The sequence below is a fragment of the Cuculus canorus genome, chromosome 23 (genome assembly GCF_017976375.1).
Source record: "Cuculus canorus isolate bCucCan1 chromosome 23, bCucCan1.pri, whole genome shotgun sequence".
NCBI lineage: Eukaryota > Metazoa > Chordata > Aves > Cuculiformes > Cuculidae > Cuculus > Cuculus canorus.
Window position 1 is genome coordinate 450,087 of NC_071423.1, and position 12,914 is coordinate 463,000.

General features: G+C 48.7%; 1 protein-coding gene across 4 annotated transcripts in view; it reads left to right on the plus strand.

The window, feature by feature from the left end:
• PKNOX2 (PBX/knotted 1 homeobox 2) overlaps window positions 1–11,053 on the plus strand; it is a 108,496-nt gene extending 97,443 nt beyond the window's left edge. For all 4 annotated transcript variants that reach the window (XM_054086864.1, XM_054086863.1, XM_054086866.1 and 1 more), the window contains 6 exons: window positions 2,918–3,050; window positions 3,122–3,219; window positions 6,286–6,405; window positions 8,173–8,249; window positions 9,657–9,835; window positions 10,749–11,053. In XM_054086864.1, coding sequence (XP_053942839.1) covers window positions 2,918–3,050; window positions 3,122–3,219; window positions 6,286–6,405; window positions 8,173–8,249; window positions 9,657–9,835; window positions 10,749–10,996 — 855 coding nt within the window. In that variant the 3' untranslated portion in view covers window positions 10,997–11,053. The remainder of the gene's footprint in view (window positions 1–2,917; window positions 3,051–3,121; window positions 3,220–6,285; window positions 6,406–8,172; window positions 8,250–9,656; window positions 9,836–10,748) is intronic.
• The last annotated feature ends 1,861 nt before the right edge of the window (window positions 11,054–12,914 follow it).

Here is a 12,914-nt window from a genome sequence, read left to right on the forward strand (position 1 = left end):
AGAAAAAAATTCTTCATGGAAAGAGTCATGGGGCACTGGCAGAGGCTGCCCAGGGAGGGGGTCGAGTCACCTTCCCTGAAGGTGTTTAAGGAACGGGTGGATGAAGTGCTCAGGGACATGGTTTAAGGGAGTGTTAGGAATGGTTGGACTCAATGATCCAATGGGTCCTTTCCAACCTGGTGATTCTATGATTCTGTGATTCTGTTTCTTCCCAACACACTTCCAAAAGTGGTGGTGTGGATACCCTTCTTTTGGAGAAATCAGGGATAAACAAAGGAGCGGCAAGCTGGGGGTCTTCGGGCTGCTCCAAACCTCTGGTTACCCCTGACTGTATCTAACTACCTTCTGATGTTCTCCAAGCACCACCTTTTGGTTCATGTGACCATTTCCACTGCATTTGTTAGCTGGACGCTTTGCAATAGCCAAATCCGAGGACATGCAAAACTGACTTGGTTTTTGCTTTCTGTCTGCTGAGAAATCCTCATTTTTCCAACCCAAACCCATTTCATCAAAAAGCCTGGAGATGGGGAGGGGATATTGTAGAAAAGTACAAATATTTTATGGTCATATTTCCACTTTTTAATTAATGTAGCGATGAAAAAGAACATTTGAGGAGGTGAAACAAAAATTCATGGCAACTGCAGCAAAATTTACAGGCTGATAGGATTCAGCTCCTCATTGGAAAGGACAAAAATAATGTGGCAGAGGCAGCGGTTGCGATGGTTTGGGCTCAGCATCACGGGAGGGGATAACGTGGGCAGGGATTCTAGAAGCAAAAGCAGGCAGGAAAGTCAGAGTTTATTCAGAACTATTGCAAATTGATGGGGAAAAAGTTGGTGGAAGCATAAATGTAGTGAGGAAAAGTGAATAAAAAGGACTAAAAATGACATTTTTCCCACAGCAATGGGAAATGCATCAACGTGGGCACAGGGGTTCCTTAACTCTCCGCTGCACCACACCCCCACAGCCTCACTTCATGTCAAATGAACTGATTTATGCATTCAAATTACCCTCTCTGTAGTTTTATTGCAAGGAAGACAGAAGCTAAGGCTTTTACTGACCTGACCATGTTTGGGTGGTCACCTTTGCCAGGGTCACTGCATGTCGCTAGTCCAGAGAAATCCGCTTTCCTTGAGCCGAGAAATAGGTTTCTGGAAGATATGCATCAAAATGAGGGAAATGGAATAAAAAGGTGAAAAAAATCCCTTTGTTGGCATTTTGTTCAAAAAACGAGAACCAGTCAGACACCAGGGAAGTGACGCAGAGTGGGAAATGGGGTAGGAAAGGGGGGAAGAACTTCAGAAGCAGTGGGACCAGCAGGCACGGGAGGGGATTGTGCCCCTCTGTTCTGCTCTGGTGAGACACCAACCTGGAGCCCTGTGTTCAGTTCTGGAGTCCTCAGCGCAGGAAGGATATGGAGCTGCTGGAGTGAATCCAGAGGAGGCCGTGGAGATGATCCGAGGGCTGGAGGACATCTGCTATGAGGACAGGCCGAGAGAGTTAGGGTTGTTCAACCTGGAGAAGAGAGGGTGCGGGGAGACCTTAGAGCAGCTTCCACTGCTGAAAGGGGCTCCAGGAAAGCTGTGGAGGGGCTCTGGATCAGGGAGGGCAGGGAGAGGAGGAGGGGGAATGGTTTAGAGCTGAAAGAGAGGAGATTGAGATGAGATCTTGTGAAGAAATGCTTTGTTGTGAGGGTGGGGAGGCCCTGGCCCAGGTTGCCCAGAGCAGTGGTGGCTGCCCCATACCTGGAGGGGTTCAAGGCCAGGTTGGAGGGAGCTTGGAGCCCCTGATCCAGTGGGAGGTGTCCCTACCCATGGCAGGGGGTGGGACTGGGTGGGTTTTATGTACTTTCCAACCCAAACCATTCTGTGATTCCATTAAAAAGATTTTTTTTTCAAGAAGTGGGAGCACTTTATTCCCGTCACAGCTGGATGAAGCACAACTGGGTCCTTATCTTGGGCTTCTTTTGAAATTAGATTTTTCTAAATATTATTGGCATAACACACAAACCCCTGCCTGAGGCTGTGGGACATCCTGTGTTTCCCTGTATCCACTCTTCCCTTCCCCAAATGCTGCATTAAATACTCAAATAAACCTTCAATCTGGGCTTTTTCCAATCGCTTCTCATATGCAGAAGACACTCCAGAGCTGGAGCTGATATTAATATTACAACTCATAGCGATAAAATTGCAAGAATTTAGCTTGAAGCTGCAAGGAATGCTATAAAATTGTCTTACATTACAATTATTTTCATTATTTTACTATTACTCTGACAAGGGGAAACCATGGCAATTGTCCCAGGTTTCAGCAAATGCTGCTGTATCCTGTTCCAGTCAAAGGACCCCCCAAAAGTGGGAATAGAATAGAAAGAATATTGAAGAAATTCCTTCTTGTCTGCTATGCTGGGGGTTTCCCTCTTTTTTTCCTTATGGGAAACAGCAGCTGCACAAAGAGGACAAGTTTGAAGAGTCACAGAATGGTTTGGGTGGAAGGGACCTCAAAGCCCATCCAGTTCACCCTCTGCCACGGGCAGGGACACCTCCCACTGGATCAGGGGCTCCAAGCCCCATCCAACCTGGCCTTGAACCCCTCCAGGGATGGGGCAGCCACCACTGCTCTGGGCAACCTGGGCCAGGGCCTCCCCACCCTCAGCGTGAAGAATTTCTTCCTAATGTCCAATCTAAATCTTCTTCTAAAGATGTAGAGCTTTGCAAAGCATAAATCCTTATTTTTCTACTTCTTCTCTATTTTCTACCTATATTTTATTTTTTTAATTTCAACAAAATGGAAAAAAACATCCCCTTTTCTGCAATATTTACCCGTTAGAGAAAAAAAAAGGCGAAGGGATGAATTTATTGGAGGGCAAGAATGAAAACCTTGTGTGCTTGAAATGATGTTTGGATGGTTTTGTGCGCAGGAGATGCTGCAGAGCTCGCCTGCGGCGCTGCCGCCCGCTTCCAACCCGCCGCCGGGCATCGTGGTGCCGGCCGCCGCGCTCCCGCCGGGCAACCTGGCCATGAGCGCGGGCAGCAGCTCACCCGCCGTCTCAGGTAGGGCCCGCGGGGGAGCTCAGGGGAAGAATTTGGGGGTCGGTACCCCCCCACCTGCCTTCTTTCTGCAGGAGGAGCCTTGTACCAGCCTGTGACGATGGTGACATCGCAGGGCCAGGTCCTCGCCCAAGCCATCGCCCCCGGTGCCCTGCAGATCCCCAGCACCCAGGTGAGGCCCCATTTTCCATTTGACACAATGGTTTGTGTGGCTGCGGCAAGGAAATAACCCAATTTCTCCATAAATTCAATCTTTAGGGTCTTTTCCAACCTAGGGGTTCTATGATTCCATGATTCTAAGTGTTTAATTAGCAAGAAATTTTGATTAAACCTATCTGCCACCTTTGGGGTATCAAATAAATGACAGCAATGACCTGACAGATGATAGCAGTGCTTCAGTTATTGCTATATTATAAACAATTATGAGACGTAAGATAAAAGAAATAATGTAATATATGAAATGATGTAGAATCATGGAATGGTTTGGCTTGGAAAGGACCTCAAAGTCCATCCTTAAACCCCGTGCCGTGGGCAGGGACACATCCCACGGGATCTGGTTGCTCCAAACCCCATCCAACCTGGCCTTGAACCGCTCCAGGGATGGGGCAGCCACCACTGCTCTGGGCAACCTCGGCCAGGGGCTCCCCACTCTCACAGGAGAACATTTCTCCCTAAGATCTCATCTCCATCTCTCGTCTTTCAGCTGAAAACCGTTCCCCTCATGTTCTCACTTATCCAGAGCCCCTCCGCAGCTTTCTTAGAGCCCCTTTCAGGACTGGGAGCTGCTCTGAAGTCTCCCCAGATCCTTCCCTTCTCCAGGCTGATTATCGTTACGATACAATATGATATGATATGATATGATATATTATTGCCTTTATATTCCGGATGTGGGATCATCGGCATTGTCTGTCCAGCACGGCAATCACGGTGCTCTCATTAAAGGCTCTTTTTTCTGCCTTGCTGTATGTATTCCAGGTTATTTTTCAGCCACTTGCTCTGTTTTCCTTCCTTTTTGTCCCTGCAACCATCTCTGTAGGGTTTCCGTGGCTGCATTCCTACACTTTGGGGGAACCGATGGTTTTAGGACACCGTGCTGTCCCCGTGGTGGTGTCACCCACCGTGACAAAAACCTGCAGCATCTCTCCTTGCTGGGCTGCTGCGCAAGAGCAGAGCAGAAACAATTCCCCCATGCCAATTTTGCTCTGAAATGCACTAATTTCATTGCAGGGGCCTCTAAAAGAAACAACAAAAAGGCATTTTGGGGGCTGGGTGGCAGCTCCCAGCGGGTTTTATCCCCCGTGCGATGCTTTGTTGAATTTCTTTCTTTAATAGCTCACCGGCACTGGCTTCAATCTTGCAGCAAAAAACCTCACATGGTGCGAAAAACACGCGCCCAGGGAATACTGGGGCAGGGCGAGAGCCCCGGACAAGCACCTCCGGATGCTCTTCCCGCGCCGCCCGCATGATTTATTCAGCCAGAGCCCAGGGGAATCGCGGGGACCTGCTGGCCTGATGTTTAATTCATCCAGGAGAAACGTTTTGATGAAGCGCTGAGATTTCAGTTCTGTTCTTTCATGCTCATTAAAACCTCTCTTGCAGCAAGATGGGGGGCTTTTTTAGGTTTTTTTTGGGGGGGGGAATGAATTTTCCCTCAATGAAGATGATTTTCTTCGTTGTGGGAATGAGCTGAGGGAAGAGCACAGGTTTGTTAAGGGGCTTAACCTCAGATTTAGAAAAATCAGAAAAATTTAGAAAGATTCCTCTTTTGGGGGTTATGTTGGGTTTCTTTTTTAAGGTAAAAGTGTTTTCCTCCTTGGAAAATGATCACAGCATTAACATCAGCACCACAATTGTCAGCATGGACTCCACAGTCCCCAGCTGTGCTGGTGCCACCACTGGGGGAAAAAGCCCATTGCCCTTCGCAAAGCATTGTCCAAAAAAAAGGAGCTGTTAAATAGAGATTTTGGGGTTAATTAGGGATTTAATGCATTTGGGGGAGTGGGAAGTGGGTTTTGGACACTCCCTGCCAAGTGCCCTTTTTTTTGCACTTGCCCCAGAATCACAGAATGGTTCAGATCAAAAAGGACCTCAAAGCCCACCCAGTTCCACCCCCTGCCATGGGCAGGAACACCTCCCACTGGATCAGGGGCTCCAAGCTCCATCCAACCTGGCCTGGAACCCCTCCAGGGATGGGGCAGCCACCACTGCTCTGGGCAACCTGGGCCAGGGCCTCCCCACCCTCACAGGAAGACATTTCTTCCTAAGATCTTGTATCAATCTCCCCTCCTTCAGATGAAAACCATTCCCCCTCCTCCTCTCCCTGCACTCCCTGATACAAAGCCCCTCTCCAGCTTTCCTGGAGCCCCTTTCAGCACCGGAAGCTGCTCTGAAGTCTCCCAGAGCCTTCTCTTCTCCGGGCTGAACAACCCCAGCTCTCTCAGCCTCTCCCTCATAGCAGAGGTTCTCCAACCCTGGGATCATCTCTGTGGCCTCCTCTGGACCTGTTCCAACCATCTCCTTCTTATGTTGGGGATTCTATAACAACACAGGGCTCTGGGTTGGGTCTCAGCAGAGCAGAGGGGCAGAATCCCCTCCCTCCCTGCTGGTCCCGCTGCTTTGGATGCAGATGGGTGGTTTCCGGGCTACAAGCACGCATTGCCGGTTCATGTGGAGCTTCTCATCCCCCAGCATCCTAAGTCCTCCTCAGGGCAGCTCCCCATCACATCGTCCCACTTCCTATATTGGAACAGTGGATTGCCCCGATCCAGTTGTAGGACCTTGCCCTTGGCCTTGTTGAACCTCATGAGGTTCTCACAGCCCCACTTCTCCAACCTGTCCAGGTCCCTCTGGATGACATCCCATCCTTCCGGTGTGACAACTACACCACTCAGTTTGGTGTCATCTGCAAACTTGCTGAGGGTGACCTCAATCTCGCTGTCCGTATCGTTGATGAAATATTAAACAGTGCTGGTTCCAGTACCGACCCTTGAGGGACAACACTTGTCATGGTTCTCCGTGTGGACATCAAGCCTTTGACCACTGATCTCTGAATGCAACCATCCAACTAATTCCTTATCCACTGAACAGTCCGTCCATCAAATCCATATCTTTCAGTTTAGAGAGCAGGATGCTGTGGGGGACTGACGGCAGTGGTTGGTTTGGCGTTGGTTTTGCTCAGTTTTGGGGTTGTCCATCACTGTTTTCAGCCAGTTCTCTCCCCATTCCTCTCCCTTGGCAGGTGAACTTGGATCTCACCTCCCTCCTTGACGGTGAGGACAAGAAGTCCAAGAACAAGCGGGGCGTCCTGCCCAAACACGCCACCAACATCATGCGCTCCTGGCTGTTCCAGCACCTCATGGTGAGCCCCGCGGCTGCCAAAATGCCCTGCAAAGAGGGAGAAAAAGGGCAACCCTTCCTAAAAACGAACGATCAAGGTGGTGGTTGATCTGAATTTGTATCTTAAGGCACGAAATGGCTTTGCTTTTCTTTTGGGAGCAATTTGGGCAGGACTTTTTGCACTGCAGGTGGTAAAAATAATCCCTTAAAGCATGAAGAAGCAAGCAAAACTGGAGGGGGATGTCCACAAATTTTTGCAGATGGGTAATTGGGAATTTTTGCACAGCTGATGTCTCCAAAACCACCTTTTTCTAGTAGACTGGGCCATGACAGCTGCCCCGGAGGCACGGTTGTGGTGCATCAGCAAGCAGAACTGCAAATCTGGACCATTTTGGGGACTGGAGATGTAGGAGGGAGCTCAGAGGATGCAACGGGATGTTCTCATGCAAGGAGACCATTCTCCAACCAGCAGGGCTGGAAGGAGGCCAAAAAGCTACACCACCCCTTCTACCTATATAATTTGAGCAACTCATCACTCAGAAACTGGTTGCATGAGGGTCTTCATGAGGGTGGGACCTTCCCCAAGGTAGCAGCAAAATGAAAAATATCGGCTTCTAGGAGCAACCTGGGAAAAAAATGTGACCCAGGAAATGGAGCAGCAGGTAGCTGGGAACTTCCCAGGCTTTTAAAATGGGAAATTAAGGATTTATTGCATTGAGGACAAAAGCATCGCTGGCTTGGGCTGCCATCCCAAGCTTTGTGGTGCATCCTTCATGCTTTTGGAGGACTGAAGAGCAGATTTGCAAGCAGAAAAGCAATTTGAAAGACCAGAAACTGAGAAGCAATTTTCTGCGTGGTGCCAGGAGAACCCCATGGTTTGAGATTTCCAAAACTGGATTGAAAAACTCAAAGAAATTGTTCTCCTACTGAATGGTTGGACCTTTGCTTTCAGCCTGGTCCTCATGGTCTTAAGATGCTTGTGCTTCCCCATGGGATTTCTCTGTCTGGCATCATAGATGATGTGGGTTTATGTGATCATGTGCTCATTGCTCTTGATGAGCATTGACGCTCGTCATTTTATTGAGTTTTGGAGGTTGTAGCACCAGCAGAAGGAAGGAATCCTGGACAAAATGTGCAAAAAATGAAGATAAGTTTGCCAAAATAGAGCCATTTTAACCACTTTGGCATCTGTGAGGCCCCAGTGGGCCAGAAGTCTCCCGCATGCCATGGCTTTGGGTGTTTTTTTCAAGGAAACTTCACTACTTTGGGAGCAAACAAGTCATGTCAATCAACGCTGGGGCTCCAAAAGCTGACGCACAGGGCTGGTTTGATAACAATTTCATTTTGGAGCTTGGAAAAGAGGATTTCAGCACGATGGGGAGGAGGTGGTTCAAGCTCTGAGTGCTGGTGGTATCCCAGTGCAGATGTTCCGGGGTGTTTAATTGCTGCATCTGACAAAGAATGTTATGGGTGACAGTGGGGTTTGAAGCCCAAACCCCATCTTTACCAACAACCATTATTAGAAAATTGCTAAAATTAACCAATTAGTAGTATTTTTCTCTCAGGGAATGAGAGATGTAGAGCCTTGGAAAAGCCCTAGAGACACTGGGGAAACTGTGGTGCTCTCAGACGCCACCCTTAAGCCTTGCATCTTGCAAATGCAAGAAGTTACCAAATTTAGGGTGGGAAAATGAACAAAAAAATGGGTTTTCAGGTTTTTTTTTTTCACTCAGGGCTGACGGTTTGCACACAAAGATGTCATTTTGCTGCCCCATCTCTTTTTTTCCAGCACCCCTATCCCACAGAGGATGAGAAGAGGCAAATCGCCGCCCAAACCAACCTGACCCTCTTGCAAGTCAACAACTGGTGAGCGCGTTGGTGGCCCGTGCTGGCTTCAGAGATCTTTGGAAAGCTGGGGAGGGGCTCCTCATCAGGGAGGGCAGGGAGAGGACGAGGAGAACAGTTCTGAGCGGAAAGAGGGGAGATGAGAAGAGATGAGATGAGATGAGATGAGATGAGATGAGATGAGATGAGATGAGATGAGATGAGATGAGATGAGATGAGATCTTGGCAGGAAATGGTTTTTTTGAGGATGCCCTGGCCCAGGTTGCCCAGAGCAGTGGTGGCTGCCCCATCCCTGGAGGGGTTCCAGGCCAGGTTGCATGGGGCTTGGAGCCCCTGATCCAGTGGGAGGTGTCCCTGCCCATGGCAGGGGGTTTGAGGATGGGCTTTGAGGTCCTTTCCAACCTAAACCATTCCATGATTCTATGATATTTTTTCCCCAGAGAGAGATAAAGAGCTCTAGAAGTCTTTCATTACCAGTTCAATTTGTCTGCGATGTCTTGCTGCCCTCTTCTGGCAAACCCAACACACAGCAGTCTCCAACTCGGAGCTGGAAAACTTAATGTGATGTAATATTGCACAGACAAGGGAAATGGTAAAAAAAAAACAAAAACCCACCCAGCTTTTTCGACCATGCAGTCACTTTCAAAAAGGTTTTATATTCGAATCATAGAATCATGGAATCATCAAGGTTGGCAAAGACCACTCAGCTCATCCAGTCCAAACCCACCGTATTACTATACTGTGTCCCCCAGTGCCACAGCCACAGTGTTTGAACCCCTCCAGGGATGGAGACTCAGCCATAACCCTGCCAGAGCCTGAGAACCCTTGATAGGAAGGAATTTTTCCTAATATCCAATCTAATCCTCCTCTGGCACAACTTGAGGCCGTTTTCTCTCTTACTGTCCTTTGTTATCTGGGAGAAGAGACTAACACCCATCTCATCACAACCTCCTTTCAGGAGCTGCAGAGAGCCATGAGGTCTCCCCTCAGCTTCCTCTTCTCCAGACTCAACAACCTCAGGTCCCTCACTGCTCCCAGAACCCCGGGGCTCCAGCTCCTTTCCCAGCTCCATCCCCTTCTCTGGATGTGCTCCAGCCCCTCAGTGTCCTTCTTGGGCCCAAAACTGAACCAGGATTCGAGGTGTGACCTCACCAGCACCGAGTGCAGGTGGACGAACCCTGCCCTCCTCCTGCTGGCCACCCCATGGCTGATCCAAGCCAGGATGCTGGTGGCCTTCTTGGCCACCTGGGTCACTGCTGGCTCATGTCGAGCTGCTGTCAACCAGTGCCCCCACGTCCTTTTCCATGCGGCAGCTTTCCAACCACTCGTCCCCAATATTGCAACTCATTAAATTGTTCTGTCTGTTGTCTTGTCTCAAAAACTGTAATGACTCTGACTCACCGGGATGGTTTTTGTCTTCTCTGGAAGGTTCATTAACGCCCGGCGGCGCATCCTGCAGCCGATGCTCGATGCCAGCAACCCGGACCCAGCCCCCAAAGCCAAGAAAATCAAATCTCAGCACCGGCCCACCCAGCGGTTCTGGCCCAACTCCATCGCTGCTGGGGTCCTGCAGCAGCAGGGGGGCAATTCGGGGACAAATTCTGATGGTAAGGACAAACCCTCATGTCTGTCCTGGGTGGGGTGGCCATGATTACATTATGGCCTTAAATGGTAATTAAAGAATTCTAGAGTTCTTTATCTCCCTGTGGGGAAAAAATATCATAGAATCATGGAAAGGTTTGGGTTGGAAGGGACCTCCAAGCCCATCCAGCGCCACCCCCTGCTATGGGCAGGGACACCTCCCACTGGATCAGGGGCTCCAGGCCCCATCCAACCTGGCCTGGAACCCCTCCAGGGATGGGGCAGCCACCACTGCTCTGGGCAACCTGGGCCAGGGCCTCCCCACCCTCACAGCAGAACATTTCTCCATAAGATCTAGTTGCCCATCACAGGGCAGTGGGGCACTGCCATCTCCTCAGCACAGGAACAGCCCTCAAGGATCACTCACTATGGAGCATCACTTGGGCTGTCTCTTGAAGTGCTGCAGAGGGGATAAAGGAGGAGATGGGGAGAGTAGAGAAGATAAAATGAAAAAGAGACAAAAAGATGAAGAGAATGATGAAGAGATGAGAAGACAAATGAGACAAGATGGGAAGAGCAGATGAAGCGAGAACCAAAGAGTCGAGAAGACGAGAAGAGCAGAAATGAGCATGGACCAGACAAGACGAACAGAGGGAAGATAAAGAGAAGGGAAGACAGAAACTATGATAAGAAGATAAGAGGCTCATTGACCAATTTAGGCATCTGCTTGCTCAAAAATGAAGACTTCTTTTTGTTTAATGAAGCTAACAAGCTAAAAAATTGAGTTGGACTTGACAAGAGGCTGGGACAGGTGGGACACCCTACAGAGTTCTCTGTCAAGCGTAGCTTTTTGATTGGGCTACTCCTGGTTTATGAACTATTTTGTTGTTTTTATATTCACCATGCAGTCCTTGTTTATATTTCTTTTCTTATTTTCAGGCTCACTCAGCATGGACAACCTGCAGCCCCTCTCGTCAGCCACAGCCACCATGGCCATGCAGCAGGCCATGCTGGCGGCCCACGACGACTCCCTTGATGGCACCGAGGAAGAAGAGGAGGACGAGGAGGACGAGGATGAGATGGAGGAGGAGGAAGAAGAGGAGGAAGAGCTGGAGGAAGAGCCTGGTGGCCTCCCGGTGGCGCCCAGCGCTGACCTTGGCTTGGATCACAGTGACTCACTGGAATAGCTCCTCCTGCCCCCTCCCCAAATCAGTGACAGCACCGGAAACAAAATTCCCCCCCCCCCAAAATATGCCTAAAAAATGGCAAGAATAAAAGAAAATTCATGAGAAAAGAAGCAAATCGGAGGCGCTGGTGGATGCCCTGGCTGCCCATGGGGGACCACCATGTCGCTGCTCGCAAGTGGAGGACACATGTTTACAGGGCACATATTGTGGCCAGATTATTTTTTTTTTCAGGTTTTATTCTTATTTTCCCCGTTCCCCTTCATTTTTGGTAAGAGAAACATTTTTTAGGGGAAAGCCGTTTTCCCCATGCAATGCTCGGACACTGTGGGCGACACCAGGTTCTCACCGTGGGCCACCGCATCCACCGCTTGGATCTCTTGGTGAAAAAAAAACCCAACCAACCAACCCCAGAACTGATGGTTTTAGGGGTTTCCCTCTCAAAAAAGATGTTTCACAGGCATAAATACCAACTTGCTGGCGTGAATGTATCAGTGAGTGTGAATTCTGCTTCGGGTTGGATCTGAGGAGGGTTTGTTTCACACTCTTGACCAACCGGATTGCCCCGTATCTCCCTGTTTTGGCCCCAGTGCTGTGGCCGTTTGGTGACTCGGGATGCAGCGCTCTGGAAAAGGGAGGAATTTCCCCAAACCCTTTAATTTATGGACTAAAAACTCATCGGATCTGGAAAAAAAAACCCACCCTATCCTCGTCTTTAAGGGCTGAGACTGGACACAAAGTTGGGGCAAAGCCTGCCAGGAGCAAGACTTTCCCAAGGTGTTTTTGTCACCAGTCAGGAAAACAGTGGGGGAAAATGGCTTTTAAAATGCAGATTTTTCACCCAAAACTGAGTGGCGACACCTAAGATTCAGCCGGGTGGATGTGATTCAATATTGTTGCTGGGAAGGTGGTTTCTCCCTGATATTGTCCACCTGAGTGGGAAAATGATGGCGTTTTACCCCAAATAAGCCACGGGGAGGGCAGCTCTGCAAAAAAAAAATATATTTTGGGGTTTTTTAACTGCTAGCAAAGGGCAAATTTCGCCTCAAATGTGGCGGTGGGGAGAAACCTGGGTGACGCAGGGCAAAAAGAATAAAGGAATTGTCTTCTGCAGGTTCCTCCTGTAAACGCAGGTTTCTCCAAGAGGTATTTTTTTTCTGGGTTTTGCGGCTTTTTACCGGATTTGTTCTTTTTTTTTTTTTTAGGCTCTGAAGAGTTGAGGAAAAAAAATACCAAACAAAAAACAGCCGGGGAACAAAACCCAAGTGATGCAATGGGCAGAAAAGCCTATTTTTCGATACTGGTCTGGCGTGAATGTAATCTGTAATTTCATAAAGGAGTCATTGTAATTTAGTATTAATTCATGGCCATTTATTATAAAGTACTACAAGATGAGGTTTCGCAGCTGTATTTTATTGGCAGCTTTTCCTGCGAGCGGAGCAAACCTAGAACTGGGCAAAAAAAACCCAAAATGGGCAAAATACCCCTAAAATTGGGGAATCAGCCTCCTAAAATGGGTGAATTGACCCAAATCTGCAAGTGTGATGGGGTGCAAATAGCATTGAACCATCCAAAAGACAATGCCCCCCCCCCCAAATGATGGAGCCCCAAAATGAGGTCCAAAGGGATTTTACCCCAAAATGAAAGATGCTTCTCCCAAAATGTTACATAGAAACATCCAAAAATGGGTGATGCTCACCCCAAAATGTGTTATATCCTCCAAAAATAAGTAATTCTACCCCCCCCAAAAAAACCCCGTGATGCTTACCCCAGGAGTTCTATCCTCCAAAAACCAGTGATTCTCCCCCAAAATGAGTGTTCACCCAAATCCAAGAGATGCTCATCCTAAAATGAGTTATATCCACCCAAAATGAGTGATTCTCCCCCAAAACCAGTGATGCTCACCCTAAAATGAGTTATA